At 35.8% G+C, this 20,749-nt stretch overlaps 1 protein-coding gene across 15 annotated transcripts in view; it reads left to right on the top strand.

Moving 5' to 3' along the window:
* Positions 1 to 20,749, top strand: part of LOC113228215 (twitchin) — a 116,321-nt gene that overhangs the window by 80,552 nt on the left and 15,020 nt on the right. For all 15 annotated transcript variants that reach the window (XM_026461477.1, XM_026461476.1, XM_026461475.1 and 12 more), the window contains 19 exons: positions 197 to 364; positions 686 to 838; positions 1,293 to 1,442; positions 2,016 to 2,210; positions 3,295 to 3,499; positions 3,773 to 3,931; positions 4,230 to 4,434; positions 5,074 to 5,210; positions 8,529 to 8,738; positions 9,181 to 9,351; positions 10,549 to 10,733; positions 11,411 to 11,531; positions 12,469 to 12,666; positions 13,358 to 13,642; positions 15,468 to 15,638; positions 16,767 to 16,883; positions 17,332 to 17,497; positions 17,701 to 17,861; positions 18,019 to 18,177. In XM_026461477.1, the coding sequence (XP_026317262.1) occupies positions 197 to 364; positions 686 to 838; positions 1,293 to 1,442; positions 2,016 to 2,210; positions 3,295 to 3,499; positions 3,773 to 3,931; positions 4,230 to 4,434; positions 5,074 to 5,210; positions 8,529 to 8,738; positions 9,181 to 9,351; positions 10,549 to 10,733; positions 11,411 to 11,531; positions 12,469 to 12,666; positions 13,358 to 13,642; positions 15,468 to 15,638; positions 16,767 to 16,883; positions 17,332 to 17,497; positions 17,701 to 17,861; positions 18,019 to 18,177 (3,316 nt within the window). The remainder of the gene's footprint in view (positions 1 to 196; positions 365 to 685; positions 839 to 1,292; positions 1,443 to 2,015; positions 2,211 to 3,294; positions 3,500 to 3,772; positions 3,932 to 4,229; positions 4,435 to 5,073; positions 5,211 to 8,528; positions 8,739 to 9,180; positions 9,352 to 10,548; positions 10,734 to 11,410; positions 11,532 to 12,468; positions 12,667 to 13,357; positions 13,643 to 15,467; positions 15,639 to 16,766; positions 16,884 to 17,331; positions 17,498 to 17,700; positions 17,862 to 18,018; positions 18,178 to 20,749) is intronic.

The following is a 20,749-nucleotide window of genomic DNA, read 5'->3' as shown; positions in this document are numbered from 1 at the left end:
TACTGTGCCTTTCACAGGCAATCCCAGGCCAAAGGTGAGTGTCTAAATGAAATAAATTGCAAGTAAATCCAAATAAAATTTTCATTCATCGAGAGCTTAAGCAGACTAGTCTTTGCAGCTAAGTTTTGCAGTTTGATCAACTTATTCAACGTTCTGTATATAAAGCAAACAATAACGAATTTTAAACCTTACGCAGGTATCATGGGTTATTAACAACGAGGAGGTGTTCCCGGACAACCGCATACGCTTTGTAACGTCAGACATCGACACAGTGTTCCACAATTCGTGCGCAAAGAGATCCGATACTGGATCATACACCATTCAGCTGGTTAACAGCGAGGGCTCTGACAGTGCTACTTGCAGAGTAAGTTAATTATATAACTTACATATTTATTACGTAAATTTAAGTTCTATAGTAGTGTTATTTTAGCCGTTTTAACTTGTATGTTAGTATCGGTTAAATACGTGTTTATAGTGCCCCATAATCGAGAAGAAACAGGTCACTTGCAGAGTTACAATTTTCAAGGACAAAGAAGAATTACTATAATTCTTTATTAATTTCTTTTAGCTTGCGAGGTTTAGTTGTTTATATTCGACAATATTCTGAAATATATACACATTGTTGTTCTATATTATAAATTTATTAAATAGTAAATGCCCTATTAAATAAGTTGTTTCAATGCAGGTGCTAGTAGTAGACAAGCCATCGCCACCACAAGGCCCACTGGAAGCGTATGATATCACACCCGACACGTGCACGCTATCGTGGAAGCCACCCCTCGACGACGGCGGATCGCCCATCACCAACTACGTTGTTGAGAAGATGGATAATAATGGCGTAAGTATAGAATATGATGCATCTCAAGAGATATAATTTTCTCAGGTGACATTATGCAAAAAATGTCTAATTCTAGGACCTTGAGTGTCGATCATACTTAACTAACTCGTGTTTTATTTATTTTACCGTTTTGAAAAGCTTATGTCGTGTAGTTACGTACGAGACTAGGGCAATTCTTGGTTTAATGTTATAAATCTGTAAATCAAATAAACATGTACTGTTGGAGACCCCGGGAACTCAATCGCAATGCTAAACAGACGTCAATGGATTGAGTGAAGTAAAACACCACCAATGACTTCGGAGCCCAGCGATTAACACTGTCAGCGCCGAAATAATTACCACCATTTTGTGAAACGAACTTTTTAAATTGATTCTGGTCTTAAGTATTTTGAAGTACCAAACATTGAAGCTACAATAGTTAACATAAAAAATAAATAACATGGGTATATTGCAGGCATGGACAAAGATCTCATCATTCGTTCGCAACTGCCACTACAACGTCATGGGCCTGGAGCCAAACAAGAAATACACATTCCGCGTGCGCGCCGAAAACCAGTACGGCGTTTCGAACCCGCTTACCATGGACGATTCTATCACTGCCAAGGTACGTTATTCTTTAGTTAAGTACAACCTTTTGTATGCCGATTATTTCCTGTTTAATCTAGGACTAGCTTTACGCAGTAGACTTTGCAATATCACTGAAAACATGTGGGCATGGGTACTACAACTCTTGAAAGTTTTATCGTAATAGGATATACAGTATTGGAATGCATCCGGGATAAATATGCATATAGATAGGATCTTATTCTAGACAATGCAGATAAAAAATTAGTTTTAATGTATTTTGTTAACTTAATTCATATGGAATTACTTAGCTTGCCTATTTCTGCTGTAAAGCAGTAAAGTGTTCCGGTTTTGAAGGGTAAGGGTCCTGGTGAAATTACAGGCACATGGGACTTGTCAATTTATGTCTCAGGGTGACGGGCGCAGTGGCAGTGTGCGTCAAATCTGTGCGATTTAAAGCTCTGAGTGACACTGCAACTGCTATGATTAGGCGTGTCGTTACCACTAGGCGCAAGGTATCATAAAAAAAGAAATTAGTATTTGATGATAACATGCCTAAAAACCGGTTGTTTTATAAATGAATATATTATATTTAAAATACCTTTTTCCACAGTTCCCATTCACAATTCCCGACCCACCGGGCGTTCCCCGCGTGGTCGAATGGGATGGCTCCACGGCGACTGTCGTGTGGGACAGACCACGCTCAGACGGCGGCGCTCGTATTCAGGGTTACAAAATCGAGTTCCGCGATGTACAAGATGGTATTTGGAACAGCGCAGACTATCTTGTCAAAGACTGCACTTACCAGGTACGCACGTTACATTTTATCGCTATCATTACGGTTAATAATACACATCGAGTATGTAACTAGAAATAGAGACGAAATGTCATTTAATTTTTTCAAAACTGTCCTGCCATATTATTACGGCGACAATTGCGCTGCGATTGGCTAGCCCGAATTCGAAACAATTGAAATTGTTTCACTTCAAAACGACCAGTTTAACTTGAGCTTTGCTATAATGGAGGATAATTGAATAATTACATATTTAATTACTGATGAAATTTGATTCCGTTTGTTTTGTAATTAGATATATTGCTGTTTTGTCCCACACCACCAAATTGAACAGCCCCCCATAGTTAGAGATATTGTCTTTATTACAATAAACACAATATTTTTGGATGTACGGAGACGTACACACAGGTCAGTTGTTTGCGCTGTATTATTTCAGCCTTCTAATTTGTGATTTCAGTGCAAACGAGAGTTAATATTTAAAGATGATAAAAGTTCCATTTGTCTGAAAAGTTGCCAGGGATGGATGGCCCTTATTTCGTCTTTATTTCTGGTTATATACTCGATGACAATACAGAACGGTTATTTACTATTTCATCTGAAGTCTCCTTCTCATATCGAAGACGTACACTATAATTCTTGCCATCTAGGTAAAAGAATTTGCCAATCGCCGTAAGGTACTTGCCGATTGTTGCCCAGGCTGCGCCATACGTACAGGAAACGTGCAGGAAACGCTGTGTGATATTATCAAAAAAACCCTGTTACACGTGATTTAGTCTGTTGAAGTGAATATATAATATACCTGGCCGTTACACCAAGTAATATACCTTAAGTATTAAGAAAGCATAGTGATACTTAAATACAATCTGTATTTCCATAAATAAATGAATTATGGATTATTTCTATGAATTTCAACAGATTGGGTAGGTGTTTTATGTGACCTAACAGTTTTGTGGAATCACGCACTCTTACTTTCCAAGTTAAAATCAAAATTTGGAATCCGAAACTGTGTCAGAATCTATGTATATAACGTACTAAGTACTTGTCTGTCGGCCTGCCTATTACCTAGCAACATAAACATACCAAACGTATGTTCATCCAGGCGTACAACCTGGAACCAGGGCACGAGTACGAATTCCGCGTTCGCGCGAAGAACGCTGCTGGGTTCAGCAAGTACTCTGCCAGCTCGCAGAAGTTCCGCGTCAAGCCCCGTTTCGGTCCACCCGGTGCACCCAACGCACCACGCGTCATGCGCGTTGGACGCAACTACGTCGATCTCAGCTGGGACCCACCAAGTACAGATGGCGGTAAGTTACAACCATGAGTCTATCTTGAGCCGCAAAAACAGTAAGTATTCACTCGCCAAGAAGAAAAAAGTGAGCAGGCATCGTTTGAGCATTGATGTTACCAATTCTTCTTTCTGTCATCACTTGTGCAAATACAAGCTGACTCACTCTAAAATTTCAAAATACTATTATTTCTTCTATATTCAACTTTGTATAACTCAAATATTTTTGGTGATATATCTAGTATCTACATTTAAATAGTTTGACGAATAACACAGCCTCCTTTCGCGACAGGCTCTCGCGTTACCGGCTACATAATCGAACGGCGCGACGTCGGCGGTTCCGTTTGGGTGAAGTGCAACGACTACAACGTGCAGGACACTACGTTCACGGCACTCAATCTTAATGAAAAGGCTGACTATGAGTTCAGAATTATCGCTGTTAATGCTGCTGGTAAGTACATTTTCATTTTAACAAGAAGGTTCGGTTACTGTTAATTAAATATAGCCCTAATAGGAAGTTCTGCACTCCCGGACATATAATTCGAGCCAACTTGCATCTGCAGCAAAAGCCCTAAGCTTAAACAATGTTTGATTGATCGAAAACCATTAAGCTATTTTGAATCTGGTATACTAAACGTCATTTCAACAAGTCCTTGTTGAAAAATTGTATTTGTGAATCCGGGGAAAACTTTTTAGAGAATCTAGCTTTCAAAGAATAAAGCAATTATGACCGAACATTTTTTTATTAGGCAAATCAGAGCCTTCAACCTGCACGACGCCAGTCCGAACGGGTGAAGAGATTGGCGGCACGAAACCCGAATGGGTGAAGCAGATTCCTCCGCACATGTGCGCTCCACTCGGCAGGCCATTCACGCTCGAGTGCGTCGCAACCGGCAACCCTATTCCTACTGGCAGATGGCTCCGTAACGGAAGAGAAGTTGTATTGGGCACCAGGTTAGCATAACATTTAGATGCTTTGCTATAGACTTACGGCAAAAATGGAGATTAGATACGTAACATACTATTAGCAACCTCCTGAACAATGAACAGACTGGCGAAGTCACTGTAAGGCTACTAACAGATGACTGCACGTTTGCAGTTAATGCGTGAAGTCGAAACTCAACTGTATGCAGTTGAGACTTCAACTTCAAGCGTCGAGGTGAATGATAGTCTGAGAATCAAAAGTAGTAATTGACATATTTACGAGCATATATTATTATTTTTTTGCGTCTGAAACTTTTTGTTTTAGTAATGGCAAGAGGTAATGATTATTATTTTTGAAGGTTTTTAATTTATTATTTGAATGCGACATAACAATAGTTACAGAAGTAACGTCCGTGCTTCCATCTCGACTTGAACTTTATCACTGAGCTCCTGAGCTAAGCCCGCGGCGATAACTGCCAGCAGTTAATGTCAACTGCATGCAGTCGATGTTAACTGCGTGCAGTCGGTTTTGCCTGCGAAATTCGCGCATGCAGGTGTTTAGTAGCAGCCTAATTGTAGTTAGAGCCTTTGGTTCTTTAGTTGAGATTGAGACCCAATTATTAGAAAAGTTTATAGTTTTATTTTGTAATGTTTTCGTGTGCATTACAGATTCATCGCAGAATCCCGCGACGGTACTCTAAGATTAAACATCACTGAGGCAGCGGATGCGGACGAGGGTGATTACACTTGCGAGGCCATCAACAGTATCGGTTTCATCTATTGCACGGGACATCTGAAGATTGGAAGTAAGTGGTCCTTCTACGTTTTTATTTGCCTAATTCGCTTGGATCCTCTATGTTATAGTCTCGGCAGACTATTTGATCCACGAATCACGACTGTGTCTCATAGTAAATCTCGCTTGTTTGCGCTCTGCAGTGTATACCCGTACAGGTTCTATCACGGAAGCAAGAAAAGAATGGAAATGGCATCGAGCTACATTTGTATCAAAACCGGTGTTTAAACACGCACACATTTCAAAACGTAATCTTACGTTAGTACTAAGATAACATAATTTAGATTGGTTAAAAATTATCACACGAAAATAGACAATAATAATTAACTTTTGGTAAAAAAAACTGAAACTTATTTGGATCTAATAAGGTTTTATTATTACTAGTCACATAAAAGCTAAGTATCCTATGAACATAAACTTCTTGGAACAAAAGCAAAAAGTTGACAATCTACAGACAGGGATGTGACATTTAATTGATACCGACATTAAGGGTCGTATTCCAGATCTCTACTCAATGCTCAAGTCAGGATTTGAGCAGACTAGAGAATGATTTCAAGCACTGGAAATACAACCCTAATGGCAAGGACTTGAGTATGATTTTCAGTGCTCACTGCAATACTCAAGTCCTGACTTGAGTATTGAGTAGAGTTCTGGAATACGGCCCTAAGTTTCATAACTAGCGGAATATTGAATTAGGCATTGCTTTAGACTTGCTATAATTGGGGTTAATCACGGAGTATATGGAAACGGCATTTAAAGCAATTACATCGAGAACTAGCGTAGCTGACTTTTACACACAGACATTTTTTACCAAATACGCATAAGGTTTTACTACACGCAAATATTAATTGATATTAGCTCCGCAGGCGTGTGCGTATACGCAGTTACATGCTACAATCATAGTATTAATGATTTATTATACTGTCATCGTACTTTCATTAACCTACTAGATTTCAAGTCAATCCGATGACTCGAACCCCGAAGGGTTGAAATATTAAAACGGTCATCATAAAAATCTTTATTCTCCCTGAAATATGATATATTTGTTTAACAATTACCTCTTTCTGAACTGGCTGAACATGACTACACCTACAGCGTCGACAAGCTTGTCAAGAAAATGAAGATACTTATTTCCGAAGGCGAAAAAGTGAATCATTTGTTTCATGAAAACTTGACGAAAAATAACCGACAAGCTTCAGAAATGTTTTAACATTTAGATATGGTCTATAATTTGTGAAGGCGACTCTGAGTTTCATGTCCACCTGATTAATCAAATGATTAATTTTTTAATAAATTTTTCGGTTGTTATTCATATGTATATAATTTAATATGATGCCGTAAAATGCTTATAGCAAACGGTGCTACATTTAGTACGTACCCAGCTTTTATTGCGTGTTACTTCAGCCCATTTCTCCTTTAAAAAGGATCCGGCAGCAAACTAAAGAAAATCGATACAAAAACTGCAAATATAAATCATGTCTGTGATAAAACTAAGAACTCAAACGGATGATGGTGACGTATAATAAGCAAGTAGGGAGATAGGAATCATGTAGATAAGGGAAAGAAAATCTCCAATCTCACAAAGTCTTCATTTGATACTCCACGAGCTTACGTGCAATGTAAAATTATGGATACTGTACCTCTTCTATCTATATTACCTTTTTTCCATTAATATATCTGTTTTACTTAAATTGAAAATTTTAAAAAACTATTTATTTATTTTATTTATTCATTTATTTTTTCATTTGCTTTAGTAGACACGTTACATTTAAAATGTTACATGCACCCAGTAAGGGTATAACAAATGATTAGTCTTATAAACTAAAATTAAAATTAATAATACAATTTGAATAAAAGAATTAAAATTAAAAATACAATTTGAATACAAAAATTAAAATTATTAATAATACAATTTGAATACAAGAATTAAAATTAATAATACAATTTGTTGAATGCAATTTAATGGTTTACATAAGGGAAGCAATATTACTTAAAAGTATCTTCAAAATATTCATTAACTGAGTAATAGCATTTCTATTTAGTAATAATTTGAGTTTATTGCAAAATGTGGAGCTTTTTTCTATTGTTTTTAATGTGTCAGGTAATTTGTTATATATTTTTACTGCTCTATAATGTGGGCTATTTCGATAAATTTCGATACGGGGTGTTGCTAAGACTAAGTTGGTATTTCGGCGATCACTTGTAATGAATTCAAAATTATTAATACTTTTTCTTACAAATTTTATTGTTTCCATTAAATATATACAAGGAAGTGTGACTACATGTTCTTTTATAAAAATTGTTTTGCAGCTATTTCTGGGTCGGATATTATAGATTATACGAATACACTTTTTCATAATAAAAAGATCTTTGGCGTCAGTACTGTGGCCCCATAACAAAATACCGTACCGGAGCCAAGCAAACGCATAGGCGTAATAGGCTGTCTGGGGACACTCTACTTGTGCGTTACATTTTAATACATATAGTGCATAGATAAACTGTGATAATTTGGTCTTTATGTTTTCAATATGTCTTTTCCAGTTTTGTTTATTTATTTATTTATTTAGATACACAATCGGCACAAACATAGAGAAATTTCAATGAATTTTGATGAGTATCTATTGTCAATCCTAATAAGTGAAATGTTCTACTTCCTCAATATGTAAATTAGTTGTTATTGATTCATTTTTTTTCTTTTGGTACGGTTTGAATTGAATTAGTTTACTTTTTTTATTATTTATTTCTAATTTGTGGTCAGAGAGCCACAGAGAAATAGTATTAAAAGTTTCAACTAGTTTTGAAAGATTGTTATTATTGGGACATTTAAAAAGTAAAGAAATATCGTCTGCGAAAAGAATACACAATTGATCGGTTATTTTTGGCAAATCATTAATATATATGACAAAAAGGACATCCTATAACACTACCCTGCGGTATGGAACTGTTTACTGTCAACATTATCACCGGCTGCGGTGAGGTTTTTCAAAAATCTATCACTAAATGTCACTAGCGGCGACGAATGCCGAAGGCCAGTACGATCTATAACAAAAACACATAGGAGAATTTCGACAGCTCGGTAACTTGACCTGTGGCTCAGTTGGTAAGAGCAATGCTACGGTGCAGCATTATCGTGGGTTCAAGTCCCGCCGGCTCGAAGAAAAAAAAACATTCTATGTATTCGATATTTGTATTAATAATCATAACAAAACTAGTGGAGTGATTTCACAAAAAATCTCAATAACACAATATTAATTGCCACCGGGTATTGTTCGCGCAGTTTTGCTGGCTTTATTTTGAAGAATGGAAAATACTAATATGTGTCTCTCCCCAGGCCCACCGCGCATCACCCGCATGCCGGGCGATCTCCACCTGCCTGAGCACGACAACACCAAGATCAAGATCCTGTACACCGGCGACCAGCCCGTTGACGTCACATTGACGAAGGACGGACACAAGGTGTCCGACTCTCCACACTTGAAGTTCACCGTCTTGGATGATTACATTCTGATCTTTATTAAGGATATCTCGAAAGATGATATGGGTAAGTCGTTACTAGATCGTTGCTAGAAATGTTTAACGAAATTATTTTAAAATATTACAAGCTAATACTTTTATAGCTTTCGGGTTCTGATGTATTATTACAGGCGAACAATCTGGAGAGCTTCAAGATAACATAATACTCCACATTAACTCGAGATACGTAATTAATCTGCTTCTTGATTAAAATTTACACTCAAATACTGTTTTTTCAAATCAAGATATTGTAATCACGTTTTAAAAGCTAACACCAGGTCTAAAGAATAATAATAATAAGGTCAGGCCTTAGTCAACCCGGTCTAAAGAATGTTAATTTTTCTTTCCAGAATTTAAAAACTAATTTTATATAATAATAATTTTAATTTAGTAATAAAACCGCGGCGTATCGATAGGATATTGTATAACAATAAATAGGACAAGTTTTTAATCAATTGCTTACTCCTCAGGCATATACAAATTGACAATCAAGAACAACTCCGGCGAAACATCAGACTCGTTCTCCGTCACAGTAACCGGCCTGCCTGGACCACCACAGGGACCACTAGAGACCACCGACGTTAGCAAACATTCTTGCACTTTGGCCTGGAAGCCGCCTACTTACGATGGCGGATTACCAGGTAAGATATAATGTTTAATTTATGTTTTAAAGATATTAAATTTAATCTATTTCCAGTAGCGTAGGCTCTTATTTCCACGTCTCTTAAGTAAATAAAATCGTTGAGAATCAGAATTAAGTGTTGGAATAGGGAGGACAGCTTTTCAAAAAGTATTTAAAGTTAAATAATAAAAAATATTAGTAGACATAATTTAAAAAAAAAGTTTTCAATTCTTTAAAACTATCTTTCAACGTAATTTCAAAAAATGCCTCACTAACGGCACTATGTGTCAACTCAAGAACGCGTGACGTCATTAATATGTAAACTAACTAAACAATTAGTACTTGCCACTTGCGATAATTTCACTTATTGATTGACTGCTGTACTCAATCCAAAATTTTTATCGTATTTAGTTCAAAAGTAATTAAACGAAGAAAAGACAAGGTAATACGCGAACGGTGAATAGCGTGACGTTGTCTTACTGACTTACATATGATGTCACGTGGCGTTTAAATATATTACAATTTTCATATTTTATTTATTGATTTTTTTATTGGGTGATTTTGTAAAATCACCCATTAAAAAAATTCGAAAATTCAAAATACAAATCGTTATTATTTTACAAAAATATTGGTTGAATGATCGTTTTATTACACATATATTCCTTTTAACTCCATTTTAGATTTTTTCTGATTATAATGAGCTATATCGGAAGTAGATATTTTTTATCTGTCTAGATACAAGTTTACGAGGGCGGTTACTGAGACGTTGGATATGGCACTGTAGTGGATTGTGAAACTGTTTTAATAATATTATTAAGTTTGTTTGTTTCTTAAATTTATATTCTTTTCAGCATTGTACTTTAAAAAAAATCAACAGCGAACATGCTTCATTTGAAAATTTTATATTTTTGTAATAATCTGTGTATGTGGTTGATTGTGTACAATTAGCTATACCGATATATTCTTAAAACTGTGTAACTCATAACTGTTGTTTAGCATTCCTCCATAAATAAAATAAAATTATTGTCCGATTGCCTATTGAACGAATTGATTCCACACTTACTACGATGTTATCGCAAAACGTGGATGGATCACCGAGACATTGTCGTGACGTTTAGTCACCGCGACATCGCGCAGGCATAATTAAAACGTTTACATTCAAATATAACTCTTATAATTCTGTGACATGATTCTAAATCAGATTTCCTGTCCACAGTTACGCACTATGTGGTAGAACGCAACGACCTATCTGGCACAGCGTGGATCACAATCGCGTCATCAGTACGCGACACCAAGTTCACAGTACAGGGTCTCACTGAGGGACACGAATACAACTTCAGGATACACGCTGCCAACGAGAATGGCATTGGGCCGGCTCTCGAAGGCGCTAATCCTATTAAGGTAAGGTTTCACGATCGTCTTTTTCTACGAATAGCCACTATTGCCGTGTCACGGGTTCGATCCCCGGTACAAACAATTTGAGATTTTTTTAAATTGTTCTTAGTCTGAGTGAGAGTGAGTTGCTCTGGTACTCATAGTACAGGGAATTCCCTAGTTTGAGACCAGGGAATTAGTGTGGTATTCTGCCACATTAAAACAAGCATTAAAAAAAATTAAGTGTTAAAATGATCCAACGGTTTAACTAACCAGTAATGTTAATTAATTCAAAGTTGTGAAGCGTATAGATACCTACACGTTCAAGAATATTTCTAATGTATCTTATATGTAACTTTTAAGGTTAAGTTGCACTATAGAATTGAAATACACCTTGCTATGCCATGAGCTGACTTTTGTCAGCATATAGATAAAAAATATGAACTGTGTACATGGACAGTTTCACTGTTTTACTACACTTAAAATAGAAAAAAAACCATAATAAAGCTATATTCTAATATTTCAAATCTTAACATTTTTCTTTACTAGCTTTTTAAAAAACCCACAATATGGTTGTCGTATTAATAAACTAGATCATTAAAGTGACAACCCTATACAAGCAAGCAAAGATGTGACATGTCCCTTTTTTAGTATAATTTTACTAAACATAATAAATCACTAAAAATCTAATTTGATCTATCTAGGCCAAGGCACCGTTCGATCCACCATCAGCACCTGGTGTGCCGAAGATTCTAGAAGTCGGAGGCGACTTTGTCCACCTCGAATGGGACAAACCTGAAAGTGATGGAGGATCTAGAATTCAAGGTAAATATTGTCTAAAATCTTTGATACCATTTAGCAAATCTCGTTTTAGCAAATTTTTTAATGTCATATCAATAATTTAACTTTACCATATTTTAACTGCCTCCGTGACCTAACGGTTACCATGCCGGACTGCCACGCAGAGGTCCCAGGTTCGATTCCCGGGCCGGGAGAAATAGTTGTATGGCCTACAATTATTTCTCTCGTGAGTTTGGATGTAATTTGTGGTTGTCTATGTGTGTGTCCATGGCACCCGCGACACAGGGTTTCCCTAGTGCGGGGCTATGTTGAGTGTGTGCGTTATTTATTTATTTATTTATTTATTAATAAAAAAAAAATAATAATAATTTTAAGTTAATAAAACCTTCGACATTTGATTAAATTTATTTTTATAACTCTGTTTACATATTATTACTGCATTTTTTTTGTTTTAATTATTTTGAGACCCAGTTGCAATTTATAACTATTATCATTAAAATAGACCCAAATAACCATTACCGCATTTAAATATCTCAGTTAATCAGTCTGACTATCTTATTAGACCCGCACGTGCACGTTCATGTGATGTTGTTAAAAAAAACAACATGTTACACTTTTGGTTTAGTCTGTTGAAGTGCGTAACATGGATAAACGTATAGTATACCTTCAATATGCTTGATGTTTGGTAGGACACAAGGAAACAACTATACTTATTGTTTACATGTCATCTTCTTTACAATCAGTATTTTGACAAATAGACTTATAATTTATGAAGTAATAATAGTTCATGTAGTGATATAAAATGTGGTGACCGTGTAGGAAAATAGGATAGAGTTTGTCATAGTGCTATATCAATTGCCTTTGCTGAATGGTTTTCAACTTTTTTACCAATGAATTTTAGCTGTGATGAGTTTTTTGAATATAGGAATTATTTACATATTTCAAACTATCCTTTTTCCAGGATACTGGGTGGACAAACGCGAAGTGGGTGCGACGACATGGCAGCGCGTGAACATCGTACTCTGTCTACCGAACCAGCTTAACTGCTCTAACCTCATCGAAGGCAGGCAGTACGAGTTCAGAGTGACAGCTGTCAACGAAGCAGGACCATCACCACCTAGCACCGCTAGTCAACAGGTCAAGGTCGTCGATCCTAAAGGTGAGAGATTTCACTTTCAAGTGACCTTTTGATGAAATGGTTTAAGTTATTAAAGTTTGTAAGTAACACATGTAGGTTGTAAGAAAAACGGGGCTAGAGTTATAGCCCCGTTTTCATAATATAAACATCCTTTGATATTCAAATTGACAAAAACATCTGATTCAGGTTAGTATGGGAAGTTGTAAAAATAAGGAAATGTAAAATTGTTTTTACTCGTGATTACAATAACACTCTACTGTTGTATGTTGCACCCCTGTACGGTACAAACATTGGTGTGTATAGTAATAGGACATGAAAAATTTCGATTTTGAAAAAATCCTATTTTTCAGAAAAATCAATATTTTTTTATATTTTCCCACAATTGACAGTGACGCCTGTCGAAAGTTGAAGATACTGACCTCTACTAGGAGAATTTTTGAAAATAGACAGCGCTTAGAATATTAGGAATGTTTATACAATTTTATTTTATAACTCATGTCAAATAAAACTTTAAAAAATATCTAAACGTAGAACATAATATGTGTCTTCGAATTGTATTATTCCAATTTTTGAAAATTTTTCGGAGAATTACCCAACTTTTCAGAATACATCAAATGATACAACGTATAGGACAGGCATAAAAAAGAAAAATAACCACGTGATCAAAATATCCCTTTACTATTTATCTAACGAATTAATTTTATATTCACAGCGGCAACACCACCAGAGATCGTGAAACCACTAAAGAACGCCAACTGCATCCAGTACCACAACGCGAAATTCCAATGCACAATCACAGGATCGCCGAATCCGACGATCACATGGTACAAGGGCGCCCGCGAAATTACCAATGGACCGAGACATCGCATTTGGAGCGAGGGTGACAATCATTTCCTCACCGTTATGGATGTGTTCGGTGAAGACGCCGATGAATACGTGTGCAGGGCTGTCAATAAAGCAGGCGTTAAGAGTACCAGAGCTGAACTGCTTATTATGAGTAAGTATTTCTATATATATACGTTTGTATTTATCATACGTATTCTTCAAGTATGGTTTACTGGAGTTTACAATCATTACAATTGAGGAGTGTCATAAGGGTGCGTACAGACCTCGCGAATACGCACGCGTGCTGCATACATGTTAGTATTTGTGGCGCGTGAACGGCACGCGAACAGATCGCTCTACGTAATACACGTGCGCAGTTCGCAAGCCTTTTGCAAACGCATTTGCGGCACATTCGCCAGATTTGTACGATCCCTAAGGAAAACCGATAAATAGCATTTTGGCATGTTTTTTTAATATGGTAATATATTGATTTTGTACATATCGACCTCTCCTACGTAAAGTATCGCATGTTGAAATTACCAAGTTTACAGGGGAGCGTTTTAAAGTTTTGAATTCACTGAAATGAGCAAGAATTTAGTCGGCAGAGCTCGTTACTTACATAGAGTATTATAATATCCTAGTTATCAGTTAGATGAACAACCACAATTTATTTTATTGTTTTACAATTTATTAGTCACGTGACATGCTCATTTCAGTTAATTCAAAACTTTAATACACTCCCCTGTAAACTTGGCAATTTCGACATACGATACTTTACGTAGGAGGGGTCGTTATCTTTAACCCTAATCGATAGAACCTGTCCAACAAACGTTAGATTTGCTTAAAAAACCTCCTCGAAATGCATAATCTAAACATAAACCTACATAATATCCACATATCCATATCCATTTAATTTTATGAAACAATTCACATCACAGGTCACATCAAATACTGATAAATCCAATTAGTCTGATCAAAAACCGATAACATTATTAATATTTTATTTTTTTCGGAATCTGCACACCCGAAAGCGATATTTAAGTTACGAGACACTATTACAAATGCCAACAAATTGGCATATCGTCTGTGAACTGGCAATCTGTACTATCTCAGTTTTGACAACTTTACAGGTGAAGAAAAATTAATTTATATAGCATCTGGTTTATAAAATAAAAATACGTAGTATACATGTGTAGTAAAAATATTTATAAACTACGTATTTTTATTGAATAAACCAGATGCTATATAAGTGACGCAAACAATTTTTTTCATCATCCTGTTAAGTTGTCAAAATTGAGATAGTACCGATTGCCAGTTCACAGTCGTATATCCTTAAACCTTAATTTAGTAAACCATAAACTTATTTTTTTTTTCAATTTGTGAAATAATTCACGTAATGGGTCTATCAGTTTTTGTTCTGGCACTCCTCAATTATAACCGTGTCCAGTACATTTCAAAGTTTTCTTTAAAAAATTGTCTATTATCATTCTTTTTTTAAACTATGCTGTATCAAGAATATATTTTTACATTTAACGAACAATCTTACAGATAGTGTACGTACTGTCTGTACCAAGACTTTGAAATAACTGTTTTATAAGAAAAACAAACGTCAACAGTTTGTGGAATTACATCTATTTCCCTAGTTATATTGAAATCATTAAATGGAAAATGGGTGAAATTCAATAACTATTTCATCTCCTAATTTACTACCCTTAGAAGTGGAATATTTTCTTCAAAATTGAATGTGGCCACTACTGATGTACCACCTCCTTTCCAACAAAAAGAAAATCATCGAAATAGCTTCCCAAATGTCAAAGTAATCGCATAACATACGCACTAAAGAAAATACAGTCGAATTGAGAACCTCCTTCTTTTTAAAGTCGGTTAAAATAGTAGTTCTATGAAATTTTTTACCTTTGAATCAAAATAAACAGTAAGATTTACATGCTACATACAGCGATTATTATCTGTTTTAACCGTTCCGTTTACTTCTCCAGCTGCACCAAAACTGAACGTGCCTCCGCGCTTCCGCGTGACGGCGTACTTCGACAAGGGCGAGAATGTGATTGTTAAGATTCCCTTCACCGGACACCCGGTGCCGAAGATCACGTGGGTACGAGAGGGCGAGACCATCGAGTCTGGTGGACATTACCATGTCGAGAGGAAAGGTTAGTTTTTTAATCCTATTCAAACTTGTAACACCAGTGTATACCTTAAGAGAACTGGTAACCGCCCAAATAGTATCTTAATGCGTGACCTTAGCGACCTTTGACCTAAGCGATTAAAATCTCTTGTATCCGTGTGCTAGTAGTCAGCAGTGCTTTATAAAATAATAACTCAATAATAGAATGCAAAAAAATATGGAAAAATATTCAAAATAAAATAAATAAGTTAAAAATAACATATCAAAAGGGTTTATGACTCAGTATCTGAGGACAATACAAACATAGCCCTCGCCATAGCTCGTCATGAAATGGAACAATATACCTCTTTTATGAAAGAGTTCGACCAGAGAAGTACTGCTACCAAGCAGTAATGTGAGCATTACTGCGTTGCGGTTTGGAAGGGTATGGATGCTGGTGAAATTACAGACACCTGGGACTGGTCAACTTAAGTCGCAGGGTGGTGGGCGTAGTGGCAGTGCCCCTGCCTTTACAATTTAGAGCTCTGAGTTGCACTGCAGCTGTTATGGACAGGCGTGTCGCTTACCACCAGGTGCACGGCTTGTTCGTGTCGTCACTTGGTATTAAAAAAAAATATAATAATAATAAAATATAAATTTAGCACAAATAATTAACCATAAAGTTCAAATACTAATAGTACTAAATAAATTAAATTGGACACAAATAACCATTTAACAAAAAAAAATATTATGGTAGATAGAGGTAGGAGGTTGGTAACTTAAGACTTTTGCCGTACAACTAGGACATGTGTGCTTTTCATGTAATTAAATCGATACAAAATATTACATTTTATCTGTAGTTGCATGCATTTAGAAATCAGGAGTTAAAAACGGCAATAGCTGTTTATGACGTCATACCTTCATGAAGTGCATACCAAAGACAATGCATACCAAAAACCACCGAGTTTAACCATTAACATTTGGTATTTAGTTACTGTAAAACGAGTTTCAAACACATTTTCAACGTGTTCATTTTAATCGATTGCTGCAATATTTTTGTGTCTAAGTACCTTATTGGTTGGTACATGGGTATGTGTATGCTTTCTATTCATTTAAAACCAGCACGAAGTCTAATGATAATTATCTGTCATACTTAATGATAACCATGTTTCAGAACGTCACGCTGTCCTGACAATCCGTGATGCGAGCAAATTGGACTCTGGCCCGTACAGAATCACTGCTGAGAACGAGCTCGGACAGGATTCCGCAATCATCAACATTGAAATCAGTGGTGAGTAATATAGAAAAGTCGTTATTATGTTCGCAGCATACCAGGACTAGCCTTTTCTTTTATTCTTACCAGTGTACCTATGTCATAAGCTTGTTTGTAAAGTACTGTGATTCAACCATCGAGTATATAACCAGATCAATCGAAATCACTTTTGAAATATGATGGAACATGAGTCACACTAGTTACAATAATATCTATAGACAGGCTCCTTAAAGGAGTATGAATAATTTATTTACATTAAAATTAGAACTCAAGTCTTTTGTAATAATGAGCATTGCTCTCGAAGCACAAAATCTGTAATTACGGCCATTTTTCCAAAAGAATTTCGATATTAAATAATTATTTTTTTTGACCTTTTTTTTACAACGTAAGCAGCACCAAAATCTAGAGCGTAATTTTCAAATTCAAAAGAATTTGTTTCCGTCACAATAAAGCATCTTTCTCGTAGATCGTCCGGACCCGCCACGCTTCCCAGCTGTGGACAACATCGGCGTGGACTCGCTTGCTCTCAGCTGGAAGGCACCAGTTTGGGACGGTGGATCAGATATCACCAACTACCTCGTCGAGAAGAGAGAGCATCCAATGTCCAGCTGGATAAGAGTTGGCAACACCAGGTGGATTTAGATTTGTCAATTTCTTTTTCTGAAATTATGAATTGATTGATTTTCTATGACGTTAGTGAAAAGATACAGCGTACACTTTTTCTTAACTGGTAACCAGTTCAGAGGACGCCTTCAAAATCACGATGCTCTAGTGGTGATCAATATTTTATGACCAAACACGCTCCCGCAATCAAACATTAAACTTCTATCACCAGGTTCACAACAATGGCTATCACAGGCCTGGTGCCAGGCAAGCAGTATGAGTTCAGAGTGTATGCAGAGAACATCTACGGACGCTCCGAACCAAGCGAACCCACTACACTGGTATCGACCAAAGCGGTTATAAAGAAGGAGTTCAAGAAGAAGGAATATCCAGGTCCGACATTTAAAGTTATTCTCCAAATTTACAATCACTGAAAAACGTAAATAATCATAAAAAAGCTAAACTAAATCCCTACTAGGGGGTATACATTAGGGGGTAGTCATTGCTTTCACCATGAGTTCCCATTTCTAACAGCAAACATTATTTGTAGTGGACGAATCCGGCAAGCGCATTCGCACGAACGCGGACCACGGGCCAGTGAAGGACTACGACAGCTACGTGTTCGACATTTACAGCAAATATGTGCCACAACCTGTTGACATCAACACGTGCTCGGTGTATGACAAATATGACATACTTGAGGAGATTGGTGAGTGTCTATGCATGTTATTTACCCTATAAGAACGACGTAAGGTTCAGTTATGTATAATTTAACGATGACGAAAAGTCATTTTCCCCACACACGGTATCCATATTGGTTCCGTAGAGTATCCATCGCGCTGCATGAGAGTTTTGTTACTTTTGTCAGTCTATAAAAAGAAAAAAATTATAATTATATTTTATAGCCATCAATAGGTGTACCTACCAGTTTGGCGCGCAGGACATTTGCGCATAAAATATTGTTGTAGGTGAAAAACGGGACACATGCGCCGGAGTGATACAACCTTAACCTATACATTTATGAATGTAAATATTAAGAAACGCACAAAATACAGAAACAAAATACAAGGTTACCTGGAAAACGTAGGAAAATAAAATGAATTACACAAATAGGCCATAAATGTAAACACTTGACAAGTACGTATGTACTATTAGGTTGCCTGAGAACAATAAACAAAATACCCAGCTCAAGTGTGATAAGTCAATTTATGCCTGCTCCGGCGCAAATATGGATTTACCGTTATGCTTTGGTAGTTTTTTATTCTTCGGTTTATTGTAAAACTCCGACGTCGTAATTGATTAGTGCACTTCATTTTAAAGGCATGTTCTGCGCATGAAACTAAACAACTTTTTTTTATGGGAACCCTCAATCCCAATCCCTCCAATCAAGGAAAAAAATCAGTTTTTCACAGTCACTGATCATGTGTCGTCATCGAAATGTATGAAGCAGATGTTTCTTTTTCAGAGGGTTTCCAAAGTAAAAGTTATTTGGTTTCTTATTGAAACAAGATAGTATATTTTTTAATACAAAACTTAAGGGATTCCATAAGGGAAGAGTTAACCCACATTTATGACAACTGTTCAGAAAAAAAAAATCCAATTTAGCATGAAAGTAAATTAGAACTAAAAACACTCACGAAGTTGCTTGAGAAATCAATCTCATAGAAGTTTTGATTAACATTAGATTTACTAACATACTTAGACAATCGACTTTAAGTACATACATGTAGTGGTGAATTTCGCAGGTGACTTCGTGAGAGCGTCTTCCAAAAGGAAACAGAAAGGTCTGTGTGTGAATAGATCGATGTAGTGCGTCTCTCTCTCTCTGCATCTCTCTTTCTCACACGCATACTTGTTTATTTATATATTTTGTTTTTCACGGACTAGCTAGCATGGATTTGTTATAGAAGCTAGGGATAAAGAAATAATACAGTACAAATATTGTTATGATACATTGTTCAAAAATATATTCTATACTGATACCAGTAACACATAAGTGATTATTTAAAATATTTTTTATTATTTTAATTTTATTACATTTATATAATAATATTACATTTTTTTATATAACATATACATTTTTTAAGTATTTTATATATGTGTATCTCTACATATTGACTGCACATGCACGAATTTGGCTTATGTAATGACATAGGTATATATTCATTATGCACAACTGCAGTATTATTAACTAAATACCAAGCTTCTGAATCACCTTTGTGGAAAATATTTATTATATTTATCATAAATAAATAATAAAATGTTTATCATATTATTAAGAATTTTTTTATCCGGTGAAAGGTTACTTAAAATATTAACCGTATAACCAAGCTATTAATCCGATAAATATAGAATGTCACTGCTATCCGATAAATATAGAATGTCACTGCTTACAACTTAACAGAATATTAATATTATAGCTTAACGGTTAAGATACATTTTTAATTGCAGTAGTGAATTGATGAGCGAGAAAATTATAACGTCAAATAAGCAATCGGTAATTTCCGTGATACACGAACAACGAAGCTTGGACTTTACAAAATAATACTGTGCATATTTTAACTCTGTCGATACTTACTGTATTGGAATTATTCTGATTTATTTTATATTTTATTTTTATTGACAATTGGCACGGTAGATGATTGGAAATTTTTATTAAATTAGTTATAGAAACACGTATTTAGAAATATCTATTGGAAATGCATCGTATTCATCAAATTAAACACACTCAAGAATCTTACATGCCTAATAAACAAAAGCCATACTCAACATAAATATATCAGTCACCAAGCGGGGTCATTTGCAAATTATGTATTGTATTTGTCTAAAGTGTATACCTAGTTCTTCCTATTGATTTGTTTTATTCAAAACGGATATGCTGGGGTTACAATCTAACATTATCTTTAGTCCTAGTAGTCTATTTTGACAAAAACAAACAATAAATACACCAGAGCGAACACTGTAAAGAATTTCGCAAACAAAAGTCGGTAAAGCGATCACGAGTTACTCATTCCACCTGAAGGCATTACGATTCTTCGGTAAATATATGACATACTGCAAACAGGAGTGAACGCAAGCAGTTTAAAGATGATAAAAATTTAACACGCGTTTTCAAATCGCGCGTCTAAATATTCATACATTTTACATTCATTAATTCACAATTGGTGCGTCGTCGCGCGTTTAGAATTATAGGTACTAACAGTGCACCTGTTTAGATGACCGCGCGTTATCGTTCACTCCGCGTGTTGGCTCTCGTCATCTGAACGTTCCAACGCGCGTTT

Source organism: Hyposmocoma kahamanoa, unplaced genomic scaffold (genome assembly GCF_003589595.1).
Source record: "Hyposmocoma kahamanoa isolate Upper Pololo Valley unplaced genomic scaffold, ASM358959v1 224, whole genome shotgun sequence".
NCBI classification, from domain to species: Eukaryota; Metazoa; Arthropoda; class Insecta; order Lepidoptera; family Cosmopterigidae; genus Hyposmocoma; species Hyposmocoma kahamanoa.
Note: the sequence above shows the minus strand (reverse complement) of the source record. Positions and strands in the feature narration are given on the sequence as shown.